General features: G+C 53.5%; 2 protein-coding genes across 4 annotated transcripts; one reads left to right on the top strand and one right to left on the bottom strand.

The window, feature by feature from the left end:
* Positions 1-1,931: 1,931 nt before the first annotated feature.
* PRR15L (proline rich 15 like) lies at positions 1,932-7,384 on the bottom strand. The gene is made up of 2 exons (XM_029929125.1): positions 7,143-7,384; positions 1,932-3,088 (listed from the first exon to the last, which is right to left on the bottom strand). The coding sequence occupies exon 2, from the start codon at positions 3,058-3,060 to the stop codon at positions 2,758-2,760; it is 303 nt and encodes a 100-aa protein (XP_029784985.1). The 5' UTR covers positions 3,061-3,088; positions 7,143-7,384; the 3' UTR covers positions 1,932-2,757.
* An 8,355-nt stretch (positions 7,385-15,739) lies between these two features.
* On the top strand, positions 15,740-23,912 carry CDK5RAP3 (CDK5 regulatory subunit associated protein 3). Of its 3 annotated transcripts, none has more exons than XM_029928340.1 (14): positions 15,740-15,867; positions 16,093-16,138; positions 17,958-18,089; positions 18,357-18,457; positions 18,854-18,902; positions 19,567-19,745; positions 19,944-20,080; positions 20,298-20,442; positions 20,807-20,917; positions 21,336-21,411; positions 22,021-22,109; positions 22,730-22,935; positions 23,271-23,442; positions 23,554-23,912. In XM_029928340.1, the coding sequence occupies exons 1-14, from the start codon at positions 15,862-15,864 to the stop codon at positions 23,617-23,619; spliced, it is 1,515 nt and encodes a 504-aa protein (XP_029784200.1). In that variant the 5' UTR covers positions 15,740-15,861; the 3' UTR covers positions 23,620-23,912. The 3 variants fall into 3 exon arrangements, with proteins under 3 accessions (XP_029784200.1, XP_029784199.1, XP_029784201.1); XM_029928339.1 differs by having other exon boundaries at positions 19,510-19,745; XM_029928341.1 differs by lacking the exon at positions 15,740-15,867 and adding an exon at positions 15,939-15,967 and having other exon boundaries at positions 19,510-19,745.
* Positions 23,913-25,268: the final 1,356 nt, after the last annotated feature.

Raw genomic sequence — 25,268 nt, 5'->3', positions numbered from 1 at the left:
CAGTGAAACTGTGGTCGATAACCCGTAGCCTCTTGCAGCTCCTGCACATATTTGCACTCTCGGTTCCTCCTCCTCCTCCAGCCTCGTGAAAGCTTGCTGCTGCCTCCCACTGACTCCCTGGCAGCCAGATTTCCCTTTGGCTTTTAGTATGCACCCACCAGCTGCCCCCAGCTTAGGGATGTATGTGGGGCCTTCCTGGAAGATTCCTGCAGACATCACTTTGAGGCTCAAGCAGGGTCTCACGCACAAGGCAGAGGGGCCATAGACCCTCTCACCTAAGAGGGATAATGGTGGCAATGCGGCACCAGCATCGAGTAGAAGCAGGGCTTGGTGCCCCAGGGCCCAGCATCATCCCCAAGCCCTACCTCCCTCAAGGAACCTCAGGATGGGCTCAGTGGTAGGTTCCTATAGCCTAGTGTCTCAGAAGACGCTCAGTCTTGAAGGCGGTTCACTTTCCTCCATTGGTGCCAGAATCGGATTCCAAGCCCCAGACACTGCCCTCTCCCACCCTACCTCCCCTTCTGCAGAAGGTGACTATACTCCTTTCTGCTGAGCCTTAGTTTCTCATCCGCCAAGCAGATGAGAATCGAGAGTGGAAGGGGCTATGTGCAGCAGTCATGTACACAGGCCAGCCCTGGCTTTAGTTTCAGCTCCGCCATTGCAAGCAGATGGCTTCACTTCTCTCCGCCTCAGCTAACTCAGCTGGAAAATGGGGATGTAGCACCAGCCTCAGGTGATGAGGGGATTAACTGAGGAACCTCCTGGAGTTCTTGCCACAAGGCCTGGTCCATTGTAAGCTCCCTGTAAACCTTGGCTCTTCACCGTGAACTGGACAGTGTGGGGGAAGTCAGCTCCTCCATGGGACACTTATGGACTAAGTAATTGGATGGACCCTAGAAAGTTCCATGTGGTTGGAAGGATAGGGGAAGAGGCCTTGGGAAAGGCAGCACACCTGAGCCAGCCTTCCTTCCCTCTCTCCGGCTCCGGGTGTCCCTCACTCATCCTCAGAACTCCCCCTGGCCTGGGTGAGGCCACCCAACAAAGGCCCCCTTGTACAGGTCTGTTTGTTTTAGTAATAAGTTTCCCTGAGCCACACTCCCTGGGGTGGAGTGGCCCAACAGCTTGTAAGGAACTGACCTGGAAGCTGCAGGACCACACTGGTTGGTTGGCACCTTGGTTTCTCTCTGTTCTCACCAAAAGCTCCAATTTGTGTCCACTTTTTTCTAGTTCCCAGCTCCTGGGGTTTGAGAAAGATCTGATCCTAACAGCACGGGGAGCACACTCTTTCCTCTTCCTTAAACAGAAGCTGTGGGCTATGGTGGAGCTCCCTGATAAAGGGAGGGGGAGGAAACCAATGTTAACTGAGCACCTACTATAGGATTATTTACAGGGCACTTAATATTGGTCGTTCCTTTGAAATAGGTACTATCACAACCCTTTATACAGAAGAGGAAACTGAGGTTGAGGTTCGGAGACCCTTTTTTTTTTTTTTAAGTATGCCCCAAATCACCCATTTACTAAGCTATGGAATGAGAATTTGAATTCTGATCCCAAACCAAACCCCTGTGACTTCAGCGTCAGTCACCAAAGGTCTCCTCCACTCCCTCAGAGCCCCTGGTGGTCTCTCTGTTGATCAGAAGGAACTGACCACTGAGTTGAAGCTATATTTGCTATATTTTTACACTGGGGACCCTTCCTTAAAAAAAAAAAAAAAATTTATTTTTAAGTAATCTCTACACCCAACCAGGGGCTCAAACTTACAACCTGGAGCTCAAGAGTCACATGCTCTAGCAACCCAGCCAGCTAGGTGACCCCTAGAATCCCTTCTGGTGCTTGAGAGGAACACTTTGAGCGCAAAGTTTCACGTTACTTACACGAAGGGAGTAAAGGCATTCAAAACGGTCCTCAGTAAGTGTAAGACAGAGCATCAATAGGTTCTCTGCTTTTGCAGCATCATTTATTACAAAGAGAGAAACCCACAATTATTTTTTTAAGCAAAATTCAAGGCTCCAGGACTCATCCCTGGGGCCTGTCCCTCTTAAATACTAGTAGGAGAAGGGGGACAGAGAGCTGGCTGCTCTTAGGTCCTACCAGAGCTCCCTACCTACCCCCTGCCAAGTGCAGCGTCCCTCTGAGGATGTTTGCGGGAAGCCGTGGGGTCCCTTGCCTGGCCTTCTGCAGCAACCCCCAGTGTCCTCCTCTCCCCGCACACCTGGGCACCAAATTCCAGGACGTTTCCCTCTTGTGATGGGAGGTGAGCTCAAGTCCAGGGTCTCCACCTCCTCCTGCTCCAGGAAACCACCCCATCAGGCGGCTTCTGGAAAAGTCACTCTCAGAATTGGTCCAGAGAACAGTTAACAGGTAGAGAAGGTAGAGGGAGCAATTGAAACTCACCCTTGACCCTGTGCCCCTGTGGAGAAGGTGAAGTCTGTCTGCTCCCTCTCTCCATTTCTTGCCATGGCCACCTCTCTGCTGGCACCACCACTGCCAGGAGGGCAGTCTTTCCTAGCTGGGGCTCTCATCCTCGGGCTGGAGTGCTTTTGTATGTGCTGGGGGACGTGGGAGGACCCTGGGACCTCCCAGACCCTCCAGAAAGCTGGGGTATATAAATACAAACCTAAAACCAGACATTTCCTGCCAGCAGGCGTCAACTGCCCCCACGGCTCCTGTGGCCAAGGAGGCCAGTGTGGCAAGCTCCTGTCTCAGATCCAGCTGACGGCAGGAGTGGGGAGGTGCTTGCATCCTCCTTGGCCCCCCTCACTGTCCTTTGTCCTCCCTGTCATCAAAGAGGTTGGGGTTCTCTGCCAACGTGGCTCGGACTTTCTTCTTCTCCTTGAACCGGCCCGAATTGGAGACTTTGACGTGCTTGCCCTTTGTGTTCTTGTCCACAATCTTCTCCAGGCGGGTGTTAAAGTTGCCGTCGGGGCCGCCGCCCTCGGGCCCAGGGGGTTCCGCACTGCCCTCTGTTTGGGCATAGGAGTCAGGGATCTCATAGAGCACCTTGGGCGTGGATTTCTTTTTCCGCAGGAAGGTCAGCTTCCACCATCCCACTTCGGTCATGGCGTCCCCGAGCCGAGGGTGGGGCCTTCTGCAGGAGCAGGATAGGACAGTGAGAAGAGTTAGCGGGGAGCAGGGGGTGCCTCGGAGCAGCCCTCTCTAAACTCCTAATCTATTAGTTCAGGCCTGAAAGAACTGAAGGTGGAGCGAAACAAACCCAGGATTAGGAAAGAGAGGGGTCTGGGGAAGGGCCAGCCAAGTGGACATCAATAGGCTGAGGGGCAGCGGGACAGCCACATACTTTTGCCACGCAGGGTTGTAGGGAGCTTTGAGATTCCAGGCCCCTCAGGGGTACAGGGAGGTGAATGGCTTGCCTGGGTCACCCAGCACCCAGACCACTGACACCCTTCCCAAGCTCTTCCCAAGCTCCCAAGCTAGGCCACCAGGTCCCGCTGCCAGGAGCCGGCAGATGGTTGGCTTGTATCAGATGGGCAGAAATGCCCTGTGCGTTTCGTTTATAAAATCAATAGGATTTATGATTTTGAGAGTAATTTGGACTTCCCAGTGGGGACCAGCAGGAGTGAAGGAGCTGCTGCATTTTTCCTGAGTGGGAAAAAGCTCGGGCTGGGAGTGGGAAGTCCTGGGGACTGTACCAGCCGGGTGACCTCTAGCAAGTTACTCCTCTGGCCCTCGGTGTCCTCAACTGTCCCTTCCAGCCCTAACATTTAGCTCTAACGTTAATCCTGCCCACAGAAGGAGGCATGCTTGGCAAAGTAAAACATGATAACAGTAGTGATTATTGAGGGATCACTCCTTTCCCCCACCTGGCGTCCATGAGGACAGGAGTCTGCAGGGCAGGTGAAAATTTAGAAGGAAGTGAGATATAGTTTAGACCAGGCTGGACCCTCTGTAAGGTACCCGGCAGAGGTGGGGCTTGGGGGCTGGACTCCAGGTGCCCTAGCACAGCTGTGGCCTCTTCTTTTACTAACGTCCACATAGGTGCTGTTTGAGTGAGGCGTTCTGAGAGATGACGTTGCCTGGATGTGGTTGCCAGGTAGGGGTGTGTAAGGTGGAAGGAAGAGACAGCAGACCGGAGGAATTCAGAGCAATGGAAGGGCAGGCAGAGGGATGAGAGATCAAGGCATCTGTGGGCCCGGAGAGGGTGGTGGTCTGGTTCTCAGGACTCTGCATGTGGCTGTGAAGGGTCCTGGGGAGGAGACAGTGGCCACAATACACCAGAAGGCTACATGGTCAGACAGCCCAAGCACAGGCAAATATAGCACCTCCTTTTCTTTCTTTTAATTTATTTAAAGTTCATTTATTTATTTATTTTGAGAGAAGGAGAGCACACAAGTGGAGAAGGGGCAGAGAGAGAAGGAGAAAGAATTCTAAGCAGACTCCATGCTGTCAGCACAGAGCCTAAGGAGGGGCTTGAACTCATGACCGTGAGATCACAACCTGAGCCAAGATCAAGTCAGGCACTTAGCTGGCGGAGCCATCCAGGCACCTCGTATAGCACCACTTTTTAAAAACCAAATGTCTTGGGGGTGCGTAGGTGGCTCAGTCGGTTGAGTGTCTGACTTTGGCTCAGGTCATGATCTCACAGTCCATGGGTTCAAGCCCCATACCAGGCTCTGTGCTGACAGCTTAGAGCCTGGAACCTGCTTCTGATTCTGTGTCTCTCTCTCTACCCATCCCCTGCTTGTGCTCTGTCTCTTTCTGCCTCTCAAAACTAAATAAACACTTAAAAAAATAAATAAATAAAAGTTAAAAAATAAAAGGCAAAGGTCTTAACTACATTTTCTAAAAAGTCCAGAAAGAAATATGACAAATGATTAATTGTGGTTTTCTTTACGGAAAAAGAACAGGGGATGTTTTCTCCCTGTATCGCTTTGGATTTCCAGGTCTTCCATAATGAGCAAGGATTTTATGGGGAGCATATCAAATTTGGGGAAAACGGAAGCAGGATCTGGTCTAGGCTTGGAATGGGTTGAGTGCCACCTCCATGGGCCCCTTGCTGCTGTTCCCCCCTGGCCCTGCATCTACTCAGCCCCATGCCCAGAGCACATGCCTGATGGATTCCTTCCTACGTCTTTGTCTGGGGAGCAGATCCCACATTGCCAGCTCTGTCGCTCTAGCTGAGCTTATGCAGCAGGAGAAGCCCAGGGGAGATCGTGTGCAGCTCCCACTTAGAAAGTGAAAGAGGGGGTGGGAGTGGCCGGATAAATACTCTCAGGGCACCCTGGAGAGGTGAGCGCACAAAGGGGACAGCCTGAGAGATTTGCTTTGGCAGCTTGCCCCCACCTGGGCTTAGCACAGTCTTGTACAGAACTTGGTGTTCCAGAATGGGTTTCTGGAAGGAGTTGTGGGGAGGGCACTTGCTTGGCCTGTGGGTGCCCAGTCGCCAACTGATCTGGGGCAAGGCCCAGGACCCCACCACCGCCCATCCCGGGTTGCCAAGGGACTCGGGGAGCAGAGGATCCAGCTCCTGAGCTCGACGATAGCCATCTGACTGGCCACCTCCTTGAGAGAAAGTGCTGTCTGTGCTGGCTAAAATACACCTGCTGCAGGGGCGCCTGGTGGCTCAGTCAGTTGAGCGTCTGACTTCAGCCCAGGTCATCATCTCCTGGTTCATAAACTCAAGCCCCACACTGGGCTCACTGCTGACAGCGTGGAACCTGCTTCAGATCCTCTGTCCCCTCACTGTCTGGCCCTCCCCCACTCACATTGTCTCTCTCTCTCAAAAATAAAAATTAAACACAACATTAAAAGAAAGACACCTGCTGCTGCAAATCGGCTTAACTCTCCCTGGAATGAAGGAGTGACCGAACACAAGGAACTTTATCAGAAAACTATACAGAGAGACGGGAATAGACCTTGGACTCTGCCCTGGGACCTCCACCATGGCATTAAGGCCCTTGTCTGCTGGCCTTGAACTCTGGTCCAAGATGCCTTTTGGTGTCCCTTCTGTCCGAGAGAGGACATATAAGCACCACTAAGAGACATTTGCCCGTTTCAGCAAGCTTGACATATGAAAATCTGAACAGAAGAGATAAATTAAAGGACTATTTCTTTTACAAAATAACCAAACTATAAGATTTTTTTAAGTAGGGAGCCACCCCAAGATAGTGTAAACTCTAATTTGCTTCAAATCAAAAAAGTGATGTGATATCGAAAGCTATCGAAGGTCGGAAAGAGCAGTATACTTAAGCCACCTGCCCATGCCTAATCACAGAAGGCCAGAGGGAACGGGGTCGGGGGTGGGAGGCAAAGGGTGTATTTGGGTTTTCAAGAAGACCCAGCATTTGGTGCCGTGTGGTGGGACCTTGCGGTCTGCTTGCCAGGGCCCTTCGCTGGCCAAGCTGAGGGCTGGGCCCTTGCCCTGGGGCCCTGCAATCCATGGGATGATACAAATCAACCCCTGAGGATGCGAGCTAGCTACATCTCTGCCGTTTGCACAGCTCTGGAGCCCACGAAGGGCCTCACAGGACAGCCTGCCACCACCACCCCTACCCCACCTGTGACAGCCAGCACCATGGTGTGCGTGTGGCCGCCTCAGAACAGTCCCCACCACCCCAGCTGAGCTCTGCAAACTGCTCCAAAGGCCTTGTCCAGACTGAACCAGGCCCCTTCTGCGCTGGGACAAGTTAACCATTGACAGTGTTGGGGGTGGAGGGTGGAGGGGACTTGAGGAAGCCAGTCAGCTTCTATGCTTGAAGACAAAACCCAAAAACCCCCCACCCCCCACCCCAGCCCCTATCCCTCTGCAGGGCCCCTGACGGGACTTGTGCACTCTGGGTAAGACTGGGCTATCCTGGATAAGAACAGGGAGATATTCCTACCAGACGGCCAGAAATATCCTCCAGGCTAGGGGGCTGGGGGGAGTAGTTTCCAGTTTAGTAAGAGTTAATAGAGAACTGCTCTGGAGGAAAACTTTTCCAGAAAGAGCTCTGCTGGAGGCCTGGATTGACTCCAAGAGCCAGCGGGATGAGTCCTAGGGCTGCCTACCCACCTAGGGGAGCAATGGGAGCTGGCCCGCCTGGGTTCCCCCTCCCAGTTAGTCTTGTTAGCCATGGAAGTGGAACTGAGTGCCCTGACTGGGCTCCGTGCCTTGGTTTCCCCAACCGCTCACCCTCTGCTTGTACCTGTAATCCTGGCTGCTCTGCGCTGGAGGCGAGACCTTCCTTAGAGAAGGAGCTGAGTGTAGCAGCTCCCTGGGAGGGAGACTGGGGGAGGTAGGGGTGCCTCCAGGGTGCCGCGCCAGGCAAGGCTCAGGCCAGGAGAGCTGGGTAGGAGCAGCTGGATGGCAGGTGCAAGAGAAACAGGTGCAGGAGCGGGTACCTGCTCCGCTGCGGCTCCAGGAGTCAAGGTGAACCTGAAACCCAGCCCCTCCCGGCTAAGTAAACAGAAGCAGAGGCCGGATCGGGCTGATGAATATTCATTACTCCAGAAATCCAATCCCAGTGTCCCTGCACCCACCCAGAAGCCAGGGTCCTCCTGGGATCGCCTAGGCAGGAAGAGGAAACCCCAAGGGAAGTCTGGGGCAGGAGGAACAAGGGAGCCTCTCTCCTCAGTTTCCCTGCTCCCAAGAGCCCGGTTACACCCCCCCAGCTGTAGCCAAGGTCACCCTCGCCCATTTCATGCCCAGGGAGGGTTGGACCCTCTCCATCACTGACCGCATCTTGATGTTGCCCCAGGCACAACTGGGAAAGGGTTAAGTGCCGCTGCTCCCGTTGGCCGGGTGGGACGGGGTGCACCCCAGCTCCTTTGAACTCCGGAGTCGAAACCAGTCCCTGGTTAAACTGGTTGGCAGACCGGTTCCCAGGCTGTCCGCTCCACCCCAAAGCTCAGTGCTCCTCCAGCGGGCACTGGGTGGGGGGCCGTGGTTCCCTCTTTACCTCAAGGGCCCGTCCTCAAGGTGGGGGGTGGTCACCGGCCCCACCTTGGGCCAGGCTCTCCAGACCCACCTACCCTCAAGCATCTCCATGGCTCAGAGGGAGGCTTCAGAGGCTGTGAAATCAGATGCCAAATTCCACGAGCCTGGGCAGAGGGGGCATTTGTTTTCCTGTTACTGGATCATACTCCTATTGTATGGTGCGAAGTACCACTTCCTGCCCCTCCCCGCAAACTTCCAGGGGTCCATTGCATGGGCCTTAGGTGGATATTTTAAAGGGGGCAACACCTGGGGCCAGCTTTCTGGGAAGGAGGGGAGATGGGGCCGCGGCGAGGCCAGAAGAGAGGGAAAGGCAAGAAGGCAGAGAGAGCTGGGTAGGGGGGCTACGTCCTCACGGATCCCCCTCACTGACTCACCCCCTCCTGCAAACCTGCATTAGCCAAAGTGGTGCTCAGCGTTCAGCTCCCCTTGCCTCAGGCTCCGTGCCTTGGGGAGGGTTATCTTGCAGCCCCCCTCAGCTGGCCCGTTTGTGGCGGCATCCTCTCTCCCTTAGGACAGGCATCGCTGGAGAGTGAGCAATATCCCCTGTGTGTTCCGTGAGTGTCCCTGCAGCTGCCTGTCCCAGTGCCGCCCAGCTTCGATGCCCAATTCCCCCACCCAGCTACCTTCCTCCGGGGTCTGAGTATGTACATGCCAGGCGCTGAACCAGTTACTGGGGAGAGAAAAGGCAGACGATTCCTGCTTTCCTCGGACTCCTACCCCCCTCAACCAACTCCCAACCAACCACCTCTCACACCTGCCCTACCCCTTTCCAACCCTGTTTCTACTTGGTTCAACTTCTCATGGCCTTGTGAGTTCATATCCTTCTCCTTCCTAAACAGCCCCTCTACCTCTAGGCCTCAAGCGGACAGTCCTTCAAAGGTCCCCGTGGCCCATAGTGGAACCCACTTGGCCTGGCCCTCTTATGATGGGCCTCTTCACCTTCCTTACCCAGCCCACCATAAATTCTCTCACTAGTCTCTTTCTCTGCCTTCCTTCCTGGCTGCAGGGGCTGAGATTAGGAATGCATGCTGTGCTCTTGCTCAGAAATGACCGCTTGTGTAAACCAAAGACGGGGTGCCTGGGTGGCTCAGTCAGTTGAGCGTCCAGCTTTGGCTTAGGTCATGATCTCACGGTTCGTGGGCTCAGGCTCTGTGCTGACAGCTAGCTCAGAGCCTGGAGCCTGCTTCATATTCTGTATCTCCCTCTCTCTCTGACCCTCCCCTACTCGCACTGTCTCTGTCTCTCAAAAATAAATAAAAAACATTAAAAAAAAAAAAGACAAACTTGGGGCACCTGGGTGGCTCAGTCTGTTAACTGCCGACTTCAGCTCAGGTCATGATCCTGCAGTTCGTGAGTTCGAGTCCCGCGTCGGGCTCTCTGCTAACAGGTCAGAGCCCGGAGTCTGCCTTGGATTCTGGGTCTCTCTCTCTCTCTGCCCCTTCCCTGCTTGTGCTCTCTTTCTGTCTCCCAAAAAATGAATAAACGTTAAAAAAAATGCTTAAACCAAGGCAAACTCCTCTTCATCCTTCAAGACCAGAGTTGTTTATTATGCCTCCTATGCCACCAGGAATTTTTTTTCTTCCTTCATAGTTCGCTCACATGCTCTTAGTTAACATGATATATACCATAATTGATCATATGTGTGTATGCACATAGAATTACATACAGAGAATTTTAGCTCCTAGAACCAAGAATTATCTACCACAGATACAAACCTGACATAGTAGGGACTTCATACAAGCTTTAAAACACAAATGAGAAATCGAAGTCCTGTCTATACCCTAAGAAATTCGGAATCTAGCTTGTTCCTTTGTTCCTTTATCTTTGGGTCAGGCAAATGTGAAAGAAAGCCCATTTCTTGTGATTTCAGCTACAGCAGGCCTGCTGTAAATTATCATCTTCCCAGGTGTTTATGTGAATTAAGGATATTATTTTGCAGGGGCCTGAGTGGCTCAGTCAGGTAAGCGTCCGGCTTCGGCTCAGATCATGAGCTCACAGTTCGTGGGTTCAAGCCCTGCGTCGGGCTCTGTGCTGACAGCTCAGAGCCTGGAGCCTGCTTCAGATTCTGTGTCTCCCTCTCTCTCTGACCCTCCCCAGCTCGCGCTGTCTGTTTCTCAAAAATAAATAAAACACATTTAAAAATATTCTTAAAAGGATATTATTTTGCAAGGTCCACCTCCCTCTAGTAAGAAGCATACACAGTTAGGGTGCCTGGCTAGCTCAGTCGGTGAAATGTGCGACTCTTGATCTCAGGGTTGTGGGCTTGAGCCCCACACTGGGGATGGAGATTACTTGAAAATAAAATCTTTTTTTAATGTTTTATTTATTTTTGAGAGAGAGAGAGAATCAGAGCATGAGTGGGGGAGGGGCAGAGAGAGAGGGAGACACAGAATCCAAAGCAGATTCTAGGCTCTGAGCTGTCAGCACAGAGCCCAATGTGAGGCTCCAACTCACAAACCATGAGATCATGACCTGAGTCATGGAAGCTGGAAGCTTAACTGACTGAGCCACCCAGGCACCCCAAAATAAAATCTTATAGGGGGAACCTGGATGGCTCAGTCAGTTGAATATCCAACTCTTGATTTTGGCTCAGGTCATGATCCCAAGGTCGTGGGATCAAGCCCTGAGTGGGATCCACACCCAGTGCGGAACCTTCCTGAGATTCTCTCCCTCTCCTTCTGCCCCTCTCCCCCGCTTGTGTGCGCTCTCTCTAAAATAAATACGATGAAAAATAAAAATAATAATAAAGATGGCTGTGCCAGGAAGGCACCCACAGTTTTCTAGATCTGTCACTTTTCCGAAGGCCCCATCTCTTTGAGAGTGGATATCCAGTCTAAGACACCAGAAGAGGCTAAACACTCATCCCAGCTTAGGTGTTGGGAAGAGACTAGAGAGTTGGTGGGATGGGCACTAGCCTGAGGGCCAGGACATCATGTCCATCTTCATCAGAAGAGGTTCCTCCTGGAAGCACTCATGCCCATACTTCCTGACTCCAAACTCCAGGCCTTTCTGATGCCTGGGACCTGGTTGTGGGGGAAGGGGAGGGAGGCAAGGGCACAGTCCTGATCTCTGACTTCCACCCTGCAGAAGGAGCCCCAGTGAGAACCGTGGCAGGCAGGATTCGGTGGAGGCCCCCTGTTGGCCGGCCACTGGAGAATGCCACCAGAACCAGGTGCAGGCTGTGAAGACTCCGGCCCACCCTCCTGAGAGGCACCAACCCCGGATGTCAAGCCCAACCCTTGGCCTTCAAGAGATTTATTTCTGGGAGGAGCTGTGTTGGGAGGGGAGTTGGAGATAAGGCTATAAACTATGAATATCTTTTAAACAGGCCACTTTATTGCCTTAGGGTTTTTTTTTTAACCTTTAAATGCACGTCCTAAAACTAAGTTCAAGTAGGATATTCCACATACAAACATGCGACGTGCGCATCTTCAGAAATTTGTCCTTGCTGAGTGAAGGAAGTAAAATACATCCCGGGAGCCTCGAGGACCTTGGGGCCCTGTTGTGGCAAGAAGACACAAGGCCCCATTGGATTACAGTCACAAGCAGTTCAGGGGGCCTGATTCTAACACCTGAGCTGTGGAAGGAGGGATGAAGAAAAATGCTGGAGAACGTTTAGCCCTCCCCCACCAGAACCAAGTGACCCCAGTCCCTACTCGTTACTCCGTGGCTGCCTGCACACACCGCCCCTCTCACTCCTTCGTTTACAAGCAGCCAAGAAGCACCTGACCTGCAACGTCGGGCGTCATGCAGGGGCCGGGGTTACCCAGATGAGCAAGCCTGGACCCCCTGCCTGCCTGCAAGGTGCTCACAGACGAGGTGGGGAGACAGACTGAAGAAAAACGACACAGAAACTACACGGCTGCAGAGTCTCCAGGGCTTTTAGCAGGCAGTCTCTCTCTCTCTCTCTCTCTCTCTCTCTCTCACACACACACACACACACACACACACACACACACACACACACACAGAATGGCTGTGAGCAAACACACAGAAAGCACAGACCATATAGTAATAAACATATGTAGGATAAAAGAAATGGATTCTTTGAACGTCAAGCATAAGCCTTTTTATGATTATTGCAGGCAGATAAGTAATGGGTTTTCTTGCCCAGAATGAGGTGTGGTAAGAAGGAACTTTGGAAAGGGGCAGGGACTGCAAGGCTGGGAGTTCTAAGCGTCCGGTCCGGCACAACAACTAGGCCGTGAATCCGGCCGAAGCGGGAGGGAGGAAGAGACCCCAGGGCTGAGGGGAGGCTGGGGGTGGGGAGCTGAGTGAATGAGGTAGGCAGGGCCTCAAGAGAAACCACATCCCACGGAGAACAAGAATGCAGGCTGGGGAGCCAGACAGGCCTGGGTTTGAATCCCAGCACCACCAACAACCAGCTGTATGAACTTGGACAAGTTACTTGACTAAGCTTTTGGCTCGCTTACCTTTCAAAACCTGGCTAATAATAGTACCCACTTTATAGGGTTGTTAGAAGGATCGAGTTAGATAAATAAAGGCTTGTACAACATCTACACTGGCACGTGGCACAAGGTTATCACTTAATAAGGAAGCTCACAACTAACAAAGGACAGTCAAGCAGCCTGCATGTAGGGCACCCTGGGGCTCTGTGCTTTCCTGTCCAAAGCTGGCACAGGCCTGCTATGTCCTTCTCCACCTCCTCAGGGTCCCATCTGCTAAATCCGCAGAGGATCATGAGAATCACAGTGGGGCGTCCCAAATGCCACCTTCCAACCGCTGGCAGCCCCCAGGCCCTAATGCCCTGGATGCCAGACCCCTTGTGTGCTTCTCTGCCCATAGGGCCTGAGGTTCTCTGTGGCCTTGGAAAAGGACAAACACTGCAGAATGTTGCCCAAAGTCCTCACTCGGGCGCTGTCCGGGGCAGCCACCCTGAGCTGAGGCCAGCAGCCGGGCAGAACCAACTTCAAACATCCTTCTGTTCCACATGAGTCACCCCTGGGAGCTGTGGGTGGGGTGCATTGCTGGTGGTCTCTGCCTCTACCAACTCACCCTGCCCTGCTCTGCCCCACCTGTTGGTTCAAGGAGGAGAGATGCACCTAGAGGGTGGGGCAGGGCCATGCTTCTTGGGGTGTCCCTGGTAGCCAGGAACACATAGTTGGAGCCCAGTAAGTGTTTGTTTAATCATGGGGGAGCCCCAGCAATTCTTGCAGCCTGAGTCAGGACTCTGAGATGGGAGCCAAATTCCCATGAGAGAGCCCTGAAGAGGCCCTTCGTTCTGCCCGATGGGCTATTGCCAGGGAAATCTTTCAATCCATGTTATAATAATGATGATTAGGGGCGCGTGGGTGGCTCAGTCGGTAAAGTGTCCAACTTCAGCTCAGGTCATGATCTCCCAGTTCCTGAGTTCGAACTCTGCATCAGGCTCTGTGTTGACCGTGCGAAGCCTGCTTGGGATTCTCTCTCTGCCCTCCTCTCCCCCTCCCCTGCTCTCTTTCTCTCTCAGAACTAAATAACTTGAAAAAACGGGAAAAAATCAATGATGATTAATGTTTCACACACACAACACAGTCTTCAAAGCATGAGAGATATTAAAGCATGTTGTGAAATGTAAAGTGTTATATGCATCTAGCATGTTTATTTATGTAAGCCTATAAACAGAAATACCAAGATAGGGGCGCCTGGGTGGCTCAGTCAGTTAAGCGTCCGGCTTCGGCTCAGGTCATGATATCACGGTTCATGGGTTTGAGCCCCGTGTTGGGCTCTGTGCTGACCGCTAGCTCAGAGCCTGGAGCCTGTTTCAGATTCTGTGTCTCCCTCTCTCTCTGACCCTCCCCTGCTTGTGCTGTCTCTCAAAAATAAATAAAAAAGAGGAAAAAAAATTAAAAGAAATACCAAGACAGTCAAGATAGGTGCTAGCTCCATGTTAAGAAAACTGTCTGGCAGAGAGGTTATGGAAATAGTCCAAGATCTCCCTGGAGAGAAATCTAGGTCTTCTTGCTCTACCACACCACACAGTTCAAGAACAGATTTTACTGAGCCCCAAGTGCTGTGCTGGGGCAGAGATGGTGGGGGGGATCCTTTCCAAAGAAACAGGCGGAGCCCCTTGGAGGAGCTAACATCCTGGAAGGGGAGGGGCCCCAAATCGCACACCCGGTCCTGTGAGGTCCCTGGTGACCTAGCCTGGGCCCACGCAGTCTCCTCCTCATTCTACACACTTCTTGCCCAATCTCATGCCTTCCCTCAGCTTCAGCCACAAGTGAACTACAGATCAGTCAGCTTGTGGCCCTCCAAAGCTGCGCTCCTAGCCCCAGGGCTCCCCTGAACTCCAGAACTGTAGACCCAAGTGTCTCTTGCACACTTTTTCACATGGGGGCCTCCCAGCACCACTAACCTGGTAATTGCAAAGCCAACGGCCCCTCCTTCTTAATACCAGCTCAGCATCCTGCACCCCTGTCTCAGTTGGTGGCACTCCTAGTCCAGCCACTTTACATGTCATCCTTGCTGTCTATCTCCCCCCATCCACACACCCATTTGATGGCCAAGCTCTGTCCATTTCTCAAAATCTCTCAAATCCAGCCCTTCGCCTCCTCCTCATGCCTTGTCCCAGGTCAGGCCCTGACCTCTGCATGATCACTTCCAGATAGTCTCCCTGTCTCCAGTCTTATCTCCTGTGAAACCATCCTCCCTGCAGTTGATCTGAACAGGTCCCTCCCTGCTTCAAACCCTCCAGTGGTTCCTCTCTGTCTGCAGGGGTGAAGTCCAAGTTCCCTAATGAGGCTCCTCCCTATGATATGACCTTTCCACCTTTACAGTCTCTTTGGCCACTCCTTGCTACAAACCTTTTACTGCATAGAAGCTCCCTTCATGAATGTGAGACCTGATGCAGGGCCCTCTTGAAATTCTTCCAACTTTTTTATTTTATTTTTTTAATGTTTATTTTCTTTTGAGAGACAGAGAGTGAGCAAGGGAAGGGCAAAGAGAGAGGGAGACACAGAATCAGAAGCAGCCTCCAGGCTCTGAGATGTCAGCCCAGAGCCTGACACGGGGCTTGAACTCAGGAACCATGAGATCATGACCTGAGCTGAAGTGAACCACTTAACCGACTGAGCCACCCAGGCACCTGGAAATTCTTCAACTTTTGAACAAGGAGCCCTACATTTTCATTTTGCCCCGACCCCACCAATTATGCTGCCAGTCCTGACTGCCGGTGTTGGTCCTTGCACCCCTCTTGCAGTTTGTAGCCTCCAAAGCTTTGTCTGGATGGTCTCCTCCATCCAGAACACCCCTAGCCACATCTCCCTCTTTCTGTAGCTCTTCCTTTAAGATTCAATTTAGGTGTTCTCTTTGGAATGCCTACCTTGACCCTCCTTCCTTCCCTTCCCTGCCTTAATCAGACCACATATAGCAGGTGCTCGACACATGTCTGTCAGATCAACTGAATGGGAAGGCAAACTGTGACAAGTGCCACAACAGACCTACGAACTACGACGAACAGTAAAGCCAGGCAAGGCAGGAAGAAGACATTTCTAACGGCTTCCAATTCTCCAAGGTCGGCGCTAGGACCCGGTCGGCAAGCGCGGTAATCCCTGCACTGTAAACCCGGCGCCCACCTGGCCGGAAGCGGCTGAGACCAACTCTCGGGCGCCGTCTGCCGTGATCTCGCCGCCCCTGCAGCCTTTTCTCAGCGCCCCCGCCCTTCTCCAACTCTGAGCCCGCCTCGCATCTCCCATTGGCTGTCTCCGGTTCTCCCGCCCCTCCCCGGCTCAGCCATTCGGAGCCCCGAGGTGGGTGGGGCTTGTGGCCAGGGGTGGAGCGCGCGCCCCGATTGGCTCAGAGGAAGTTGGAGACGTGGCCGGAGGAGGTCCGATCGTGCCTAAACTGAGGGTCAACCAGACCTGCGCGGGATTGGTTGTATGTGGGGCTGATTTGGGTAGCTGGCCGGAAGCGGAAGTGGAGGAAAGATGCAGGTGTGGAGACAGGGGCTGAGGGAATGGGGCCCTGGGCCGGGACCCCTGGACCGAGTTCAGCTCGTCGGTTCCTCACCCGCTTCTCTGGCCTCCCTCCCGGGTTCGGCCCTCCCCGGCCCTTCATTCTAGCCCCTCACGGTGGCGGTTGGGCCCCGGAAATAAGCGCGCGGGTGGCACGCCCCCTCCCCCCGCTCATGCCCCGTTTCCCGCTGTGTTTCCCGCCAGGACCATCAGCACGTGCCCATCGACATCCAGACCAGCAAGCTGCTCGGTAGGAGGGGACGCCCCGCGCAACCGCTGTCAGGGGGAAGCCCGGCCCTTTGCCTCCTGTCGCCAACAGCTGGGGGCCGTGACGCCCCAAGGCCCCTGACCAGTCGCCCAGTTCTGTGCTCCCTGCGGGGCTACGTGCCAGCGCTAGGAGGAGCTGCAAGGAACCTTTCATAGTCTGTACTTGACCTGCGTCTTTTACTTTAACATTCCTAACACGTGTTGTCAAGTCATTCAGGCACCAAGAAGGTGATGGCTTACTTTAAAAATGGTCACCTACTAAGCAGCAGATCTGAAGATGGAGCTTAAGTTTGTCAGGCCCCAGTGTCTATGCTTTTTGTACGAAAAAAAAAAAAGTACCTTCCTTTCATTTTAAAAGCTTCCATTGCCCCTCGATTTTAGGAGGAAGAGAGAGACCCAGTTGGGAATAAAAACCTTTTAGTGGCCAGGTCATCTCCCTGCTGCCAGTACCTGATCTCTGTACCTTCTCAGTTCAGAGCCAGAAAAGGACCTCTTCACTATTATCTTTGCAGGGCGAGTGCACAGCTCCTGGATTTTAAAATGCTCACTGGATTAATCTGATGCTAGTTGTGTCGTTAAAGATGACATGTGTATGAGTACAGTATTCCTGCATCATAGTTCTATGACGTCTACAGAATTTTTCTCTCTGAAGATTTTAGAAGAATACGGAATACAGCAGAGGGAGTCTAACTGATAGCTAGTGTGGGACCCCAAGGTTTGACTAGTTGGCAGGTGTATTAACAAGGGCACGGTTCTGGATTCACCACTGTGGGACCCTTTGGTCCCTCCTGGGCAGTGGCCACTGGATGGCGCTTCTTGAGTGTCAGTTCAGATTTGTCCCAGCTCTGTAGCACCTGTGCACTCTTGGTGTGTGAGCTTGTCCTTGGTCACGGGAAGGACCAATGGAACAACCATTCATTGAGAGTTTGCTCTACTAGGTGCTGTTTTAGGCACTTGACATTGTAAAAATAATTTTTACTAGGATGTATTGAGTCCTTGCCACGTGTTAGGCACAGTGCTCTGTGCTTTACCTTCATTTCCTCTTGTATTCAGTACCTTATTATCCCCATCTTATGTGTGAGGAAAGCAAGGCACAGAAAGAAAGGTTAAGAGACTTACCTAAGAAAATTCATCATGAGAAGCCAGGACCATGTGACCACAAAGCCTAGCTCTTATTGCTCTCCTCCTGAGGAAACGTGCATGGTTCTCATCACCCCCCCCCCCGCCCGCCTCCACTCCCTCTACTAAAAACCCAAATCTGGGCTCAGACTCCAGGAGGTCAGTCACATTGGTGTTCTCGTTTTGCCAGGTGTTACCTAGTCCGTAGGGCGCTGTAGGTATTAGGGGCTTTGCAGTTGTTCATTCATCCGGTACTTGGCATAATCATCTTGCATTTTCCATTGTCACAGTTAATCCCAGCCCTGAGGAAGTGGAAGTTGAAAAGCATCCTCTGTCAGTAAGAAAGATATAATTACTCATGGAAGCAAAAATATTATGGAGAATTTAGAGTGGTCAAAAGTGGCACTTTGATGTCAGAACTAATTCACAGTCTTTCTTTATCCCTGCATGGAGGCAATTGTGCTATAAAAGTCACACCGTGGTGAAGTCGGGTTGCTGGAGTCTCTTTAACCTCGAGGGTCCCTTTGAGTCTCTCTTTAGTCCCCATCTTCCCATGATCTCCCACACCTTAACCCATATGAATCCAGTGTTTAGCCAGTGCCTTAGCATATTTCACTCGAATAAGTGACGGCGTTTTGGCTGTCATGCGTGCAAATGCTGTGATTTGGGTATTTCTCACATAGACTGGCTGGTTGACAGAAGGCACTGTAGCCTGAAATGGCAGAGTCTGGTGTTGACCATCCGAGAGAAGATCAATGCTGCCATCAGGGACATGCCAGAGAGTGAGGAGATCGCCCAGCTGCTCTCTGGATCCTGTGAGTGCTTTGGGGCCACATTACTGGAGCCCCCTCTTCCCTGGAGCACTGTGTATGAGCTGAACTCCTCCCTTATTGTTTAGCTTTATAACTGAGCCCTAGAGAAAGATGTACTTTGGGGGGTACATGCTGGTTTCTAACACATAATGCTGAAGGGGAGAGCTACGCATGCGAAGATTCTAGCACATTCATCAGTCAGCCTTGTGCCCAGAGGAAGTGGGCAAGATACTATAATTCCCAAGGTCTTTGCTCTTTCTTGCTCTCTAGACATTCACTACTTCCACTGCCTAAGGATCGTGGACCTTCTCAAAGGCACCGAAGCCTCCACAAAAAATATTTTTGGCCGGTATTCTTCACAGCGAATGAAGGCAAGTGTGGCTGAAGCCGCTTAACATGCAGCTGGCTACGCTTCCGGGCCACTGGGCCAGAGCCTCTGGTCTCGCTGAGGGTCTGGTGGAGATGCCCATGTAGCATATTTCCTGAATTTTCTCTCCATCCCCAAAGTTTACACCAAACGTAGATCATACCCCTGGGTCTCCATTTTCAGGCCTGCTGCTTTTGGGAGCGCCCGTTGGTGCCATGTTGTTAGAATGGAGTGGGTGGTCCAACCAGCATTATGAAAAAGGCCGGGGGCGGGGTGGGGGGTTGCATCTGACATGATGTGAATGCTGGGGGAGGGGGGAGCTTCCCCTGTGTGCGGCTTGAGCTGAGATGTGGCTGCAGAGTGCTGTTGCGGCTCACTTCCTGTTTCTGTTCTCACCTAGGACTGGCAGGAGATCGTAGCCCTGTACGAGAAAGACAACATCTATCTAGGTAGAGTGCCCAGCCTCGGAGGCCGGTGTCCAGGGGCAGCCCACGCCCGGAGTTCTGAGTCACTAGGCTTCCAGGAGGCACAGTCCATGTGGGGGACGAGGCTGGGGTGTGGGTGTTTGCCACAAATTCCCCCAGAGAGTCTTGGGAGGAGGTGGAAGACCAGGCAAGTAGAGGGCCTTGGCCGGGCCTGGCCAGGCAGGTTTGGGTAGACCTTCCACCGCTGACCTCTTGGTGACCAACTCCCTCTGCATGGCTCTTCTCCACCGGGCAGAAGAGGCACAGGCCATCCGGGGGCCACATCGGATGCCTGAGAGAGTAATTACAGGGCCGATTGTACTTCGGGGTATGTCTCCCCAAACTATTAATAATAATAATAGCTCATCCTTACCGAGTATCTACTGAATGCCAGGAATTATACTCATGATTCATATGGATTCTGTTAGTCCTCATGGTAAATATTTTGGCCCCTATTTTACAGAGGAGGACTGGATTAGAGAGGATAAGGTGTCTGTGTGAGGTTCCGCGGCTAGGAAAGGGAGGAGTCGTGGGGGACCAAACTGCTCTCTGCTGCCAGGCCCAGGACTCGTGTCCCTTGTCCGTGTCCCAGGGGCATGCTTGCCTTGTGGTGTGGGCATCTGGGGTGAACTTCCTGGGGCCTTCGCAGTGGAACTCTCCAGCCTCCTGGTTCGGAATGTCAACTACGAGATCCCCTCTCTGAAGAAGCAGATCGCCAAGTGCCAGCAGCTGCAGCAGGAATACAGTCGCAAGGAGGAGGAGGGCCAGGCCGGGGCCGCCGAGATGCGGGAGCAGTTCTTCCACTCGTGCAAGCAGTACGGCATCACGGTGAGCGGGAGGGCTCCCCGGGCCTCTGTTGGCCTGAGCCCAGCTCCTCGACATCCGGGAGAGGTTCCCTTCTCGTCCCGTTTGCGCCCTTCCTGGACCAGTGTCTCACCCATCTCCAGCCTCCGGGCGTTTCCTTGAACCCACTGGGCTCCGCTTCCCGCCACTCCTGTCTTAGCCTCCCTTGTCCATCCTCTCTAGGGAGACAACGTCCGGGGAGAACTGCTGGCCCTGGTGAAGGACCTGCCGAGTCAGCTGGCGGAGATCGGGGCCGGGGCCCAGTGCCTGGGCGAAGCCATTGACCTGTACCAGGCCTGCGTGGGGTTTGTGTGTGAAAGGTAGAGGAGCTGTTTCTCTCTAGCAGCGGGGACAGTTGACCTATTTTCCCTGGCTGTCCTCTCTTCTCTGCTTGTATTTTCGGACATGACATTTGAGTTTTATTGTACATACGTGAGCCCGTGGGAGCCCCGCCCGTCCGGCCGTAGGGCCTAGGGCAGCGCCGGAGTGGGCTCCGTGAGTGGGCAGCCAGAGGGTCAGCCCCGTGCCCTGTTGCAGCCCCACAGAGCAGGTGTTGCCAATGCTGCAATTCGTGCAGAAGCGGGGAAACGCCACGGTGTACGAATGGAGGACGGGGACCGAGCCCTCTGTGGTGGAACGGCCACACCTCGAGGAGCCTCCTGAGCCGGTGGAGGAAGACACGGTAAGACAGAGTGAGAGCTGCTTCCTCATCTCCCCGCACAGCTCCACCCCTACACCCAGCCCCGTCTGAGTTCAGAGTCCCAGAAGGAAAAAAGAGGGATTTGGGTGAGAGATACCAGACATAGAGTTCAGGGGGGCCCTGTTCCTTTATTCTTCCAGCCTCCTTGAGGCCAGAGTATAGACGGGTGGGTGCTGAAGAGGCTCAGTGAGCCCGTTGGCTTCAAACTAGCCCCGTGAACTCTGAAGTTGGGCCTTTGGGGAGTGGAGAGGCCGTTGCACTTGAACAGTGTGCCAGGGCCCCTGGGGAGGCAGGCCCCTTTGCTTTCACCCACTTTCTGTGAGCTAACACTCTTTTCCCCTCCTAGATTGACTGGGGCGACTTTGGGGTGGAGGCGGCTTCTGAAGGGACGGACTCTGGCATCTCTGCCCAGGCTGCCAGAATTGACTGGGGCATCTCCCTGGAATCGGACTCAAAGGTTAGGACGCTTTCACAGTCCATCCCTCTGAGGACTTTTCTGTGATCACCGCTTTGGTGAGAAAAGACGCGTTGTCTGTCTCTAAAGGCATTACTTGAAGTCCATAGCTTTCAGACCATGTGTAGTGTGGGGGGCTGGGGCAGAGTTTCCACAGCGACATGTCCGAGGTTTGACATTTTTCTCCTGGCGTTTGGGGCAAGGTGTCAGGTACAGGCAAGTGGTAACTCTAAGCAGGGATGAAGGTGGCAACATACATGGCCTCTCCCTCCCCCATCTTTACCACCGATGTCAGGGCTGGAAGTCCTCCGTACAGTTGGAATGTGCAGGCCTTGCACTTATCAAGGACTTTGGTTTATCCCGGCTGCCTTTGCTGGGAAGATTCTTACAACCCTGCCGCGGTTCTTTGCTTTCCACCTAGGAAGCTGGGGGCGATGGGATAGACTGGGGAGATGATGCCGCCTTGCAGATCACAGTGCTGGAAGCTGGAACCCAGGGTAAGGGTGCCCTCCCTGGGACCCTGGCAGAAGTGGGTTCTCAGAAGCCCCACCGCCTACTCCCAGTGTCTCTGGAAACAGAAAAACTGCACTTACCAAGATTGGGCTTCTCACACATTTAACTGTTCTCTCAAAATCTTGATGGTGATGTGAGTGTGGAGGGACATTATAAGTCTGGAAGCTCTCAACTTTTGAGATCCCGAACATGGGCCATCTTTTCTGGATGGGGAGGTACCTGGCGGGCTGCTGGGCTTGGAGGTGTGACCTGACCCCCCTGCCCACGGGCTGATAAGGTGCAGCAGCTCTCTGAGCCGCTAGAGGGCGGTGCAGGATGAAACTTCACGGCCCACCAGAGCAGAGGGGACCTTTCCAGGCCCTGAACCCAGCTCTGTGGCCCTCCTCACAGACTGGCCCCACCTGTAGTAGTGTCCGATTAGGGCGAAGCGAGACATACGGGAAAGAGTAACCCTTCCCCCCTAGAATGAGAAGATAGTAACTTTAATGCAATAAGTTTGTGTCCATATTAACCCTCCAGAGCCTCTCAAACGTGAGGGTCTTTTTCCATGGTCCCCAGCAACTCTATCACTTCTCTGTCTCTCTTCCTGGCAGCTCCAGAAGGCGTTGCTAGGGGCCCAGACGCCCTGACACTTCTCGAATACCCAGAGACCCGGAATCAATTCATTGATGAGCTCATGGAGGTACCTTCATCCTCTGGGAGGACCCTTCCTCTTTGTGTTAATCTCTGCCTTTTCCCTTCCCGGTGGACTGCTAGCTCGTCGAAGTTCTTGGTCCTCACCTATTCCCTTCTCTTTCTGCCCAGAGAGGCCCCTCTTAGTCTCCAGGACAGAGGAGGACGAAGGGATCCAGTTTCTAAGGTAGAATAAAGAGTGACAGGATATGCGGCTGGTTCCCAGATTCTTCCCAGCTCTTTCTTAATCCAGGGCTTCTCACACATGGATTCCTGTTCCCTGAATTTCATTCCTCGCAGAGAGAAAATACCTTCACTGGGGCAGAGAGAACCTGCTAACTCTGTGTGTCCTTAGTTTTGTTTATTTTTGAGAGAGAGAGAGACAGAGCGTGAGTGGGGGAGGGGTAGAGAGAGAAAGAGATACAGAATCTGAAGCAGGCTGCAGGCTCCGAGCTGTCTTAAACTCATGACTCATGAGATCATGACCTGAGCTGAAGTCGGACAAGTATTCAGAGGAAATAACACCTCCTCACCCAGAGTCCGGCCCTCACATCTCATTCTTGAATTTTGAGCATCTGAAAACTTCTGAGTTCTCTTCTGGGTGTCAACCGGATCCTCTTCTGCCCTCAGCTCGAGATCTTCTTGTCCCAGCGAGCCGTGGAGATGAGCGAGGAGGCAGACATCTTGTCCGTGAGCCAATTCCAGCTGGCCCCCACCATCCTGCAGGGCCAGACCAAAGCCAAGGTGGTTACCATGGTGTCGGCGCTGCAGGATCTGATTGGCCGGCTCACCAGTCTTCGAATGCAGCACCTGTTTATGATCCTGGCCTCACCAAGGTCTGGTGTCCCCCTTGACGTTGGCCTGTTTTGGAGCATGATGTGGGGCTCCGCCCTCTCGAGCAGCCCCCATCCTCCTTTTGTTCTTCTCCTCCATGACCCCCCAGAGCCCTTCGCTGCCTCCCATAGCAGTGGTGTCAAGGTTGGGATCAGGGGTGGTTCTCTTGGGGCAAGACGGCTCTGCTTCCCGGGTAGGACAGGGGAGCTGGGAGCACAGCGGGTAGAGGCTGAGAGGCCTGTTGGGGATTTGGGTTCCTGAGCCTCACCTTTCCCAGCAGAGGAATGGGGATGCTTGGCTTGCTCGGCCTCACCACTCACCCGAGCGCCCTGCACAGGTATGTGGACCGAGTGACCGAGTTTCTCCAGCAGAAGCTGAAGCAGTCCCAGCTTCTGGCTTTGAAGAAAGAGCTGATGGTGCAGAAGCAGCAGGAGGCCCTTCGGGAGCAGGCGGCCCTGGAACCCAAGCTGGACCTGCTGCTGGCGAAGACCAAGGAGCTGCAGAAGCTGGTAAGACAGGAAAGGCAGACCCACCAATGCTTGGAGGGGTTCCCCAGTTTCTACAGAATGAGGCACCTTTGCCTCTCTGCATCCTATCCATGTGGTATCACTGTCTTTCAGATTGAGGCTGACATTTCCAAGAGGTACAATGGGCGTCCCGTGAACCTGATGGGAACCTATCTGTGACAGCCGCCGTGTTCTACCTGCCTGTCTGCCTGGCGCTCAGGAAGGAGGGTGCAGACCGCCAGGGCTGATGTGCAAGGCCCTTCCTGACCAGAGACCAGGTGATTGGAGGATGGAAAGCCACATGAAGGAGCTGTCACCTAGAGGGTGACCTTGACACTCAGATACTCACTGTACTCTCTGGCAAGAAGCTATCTTGATCAGCTCTGTGGCCGGTCAGCCTGCAACCCCAGTTTCTGGTCCTTCTCATCATCTAGTTGGACTCAATAAAAGAGGAAGAAACTCTTGCTTCACCACTGACAGTTTGTGCTTCTCTGGGCCTTGAGTCAAGGCTGTGCACCTGTTTGCCTGGAGTTCTGGATCAAGTGGGTTCCCCAGGCCATCAGCTATTCCTGTGGAATCCTGGGTTAGGGACTCTCCTTCTTTGCTTCTGGTGACAGGGAGGGCCCCAGATTAGCATCTACAAGTGGTTCAGCAAGCTGTGGGGTAGCTAAGTCTGCTGGGCCCCTTTCTCTCCACGGCCAGGCTAGACTGCCCGACTCAGGCCAGGAGCCCAAGGGGAGCAGTCGAGTGGCAGCCTTGTTGGAGCCAGTAAAGCTGTATTTTCCTTTTAATCACAGCTCACCTCCAGGCAGGGGGAAAATGTGGTTTGGGGAGGAAGGGTCTGATAAACAAGGTGGAGACAGGAGTTGTCACCTTCACTAGCGGCCTGTCCACTTCCTACCCATAAGTGCCCACACTGTGATTGGGTAGAGCCCACCCCGGGACAGCACCCCTCTCCCAAGCCACCTACCCATCCCCATTTCCCAGGAAGGGTAGGGGTTGGGGGTGGCCGGCAATTCGATTTTAATTTCATAGCAGAGCAGTTGATTCATGGCTCTTTGTCGCTGCCGTTGACTCCCGTAATGACTTTCCATCAAAATGAAAAGTGGAGTGACACCACTCATTATTCCTGCTGCTTGTTATCTCAGTTCTGGGGAGGGCCACCCCCTCCCCGCTGCCTTTCAGCCATCCCGGACAGTGAGTGATGGCCCCTATTAATCACCGACCCCGCGGACTCCGGCGGACACACGCTATCCGAAGGAGAGAGAGATAAGGCAGCATGAACTGCTCGAAGCTGCTCCTATCAATTAATGTCAGCCCGTCGCTTCCCCCCGATCTTTGCCTGTTCACCTCCTTTTGGAGGTATCGGGGGCTGAAATGAGTCTAGGAATTGGGAAAGGGAAAACACTGGTGTGGAATATCGAGGTGAAACCGTCCTTAAGAGTCGAAGGACACAAAGGGGACCAGGCAGGCTGTGCCCGGCCTAGGGGGCTATCTGCGTCTCTTCGTCCTTTTCCCTCTGAGAGGGTGGCCGCCACCTCCCACCCCACCTGTTCAGCTGCTGGCTGCACCGGCCTTCGGGCCACTTGCAGCAGCCATCAGCTCACCAGGCCGGCCGCCCGCACTCGCTCTCGTGTCCCTCTCATGTCCCTCGTCCAATCACCGGCTGCTACACGGCCACTATTGCTTCGAGGCCCCATGCAGTAGGCAGAAGCCCTGCGGACCACGTGACTGCGGCAGGAGGTTCGGCCTCGAGAGCCCTTGCTCCTGCCCTTCCGGAGGAGCCCGTCGCCTGCATTTGCGGCCCTGCCTGGGACCGATGGCAGGAA

Source organism: Suricata suricatta, chromosome 17 (assembly GCF_006229205.1).
Source record: "Suricata suricatta isolate VVHF042 chromosome 17, meerkat_22Aug2017_6uvM2_HiC, whole genome shotgun sequence".
In the NCBI taxonomy this organism is placed as follows: Eukaryota; Metazoa; Chordata; class Mammalia; order Carnivora; family Herpestidae; genus Suricata; species Suricata suricatta.
The sequence above is the reverse complement of the archived record's forward strand: the minus strand, read 5'-3'. Positions and strand labels throughout refer to the sequence as shown.

Bases quoted from the DNA above. Each gene is read 5' to 3' on its own strand.
- PRR15L (XM_029929125.1), bottom strand. From the start codon at position 3,060: ATGACCGAAGTGGGATGGTGGAAGCTGACCTTCCTGCGGAAAAAGAAA.
- CDK5RAP3 (XM_029928339.1), top strand. The intron at 18,903-19,509 runs GTAGAGTGCCCA...TCCGTGTCCCAG, and splicing joins GAAAGACAACATCTATCTAG to GGGCATGCTTGCCTTGTGGT. The intron at 20,081-20,297 runs GTAGAGGAGCTG...GCCCTGTTGCAG, and splicing joins GTGGGGTTTGTGTGTGAAAG to CCCCACAGAGCAGGTGTTGC.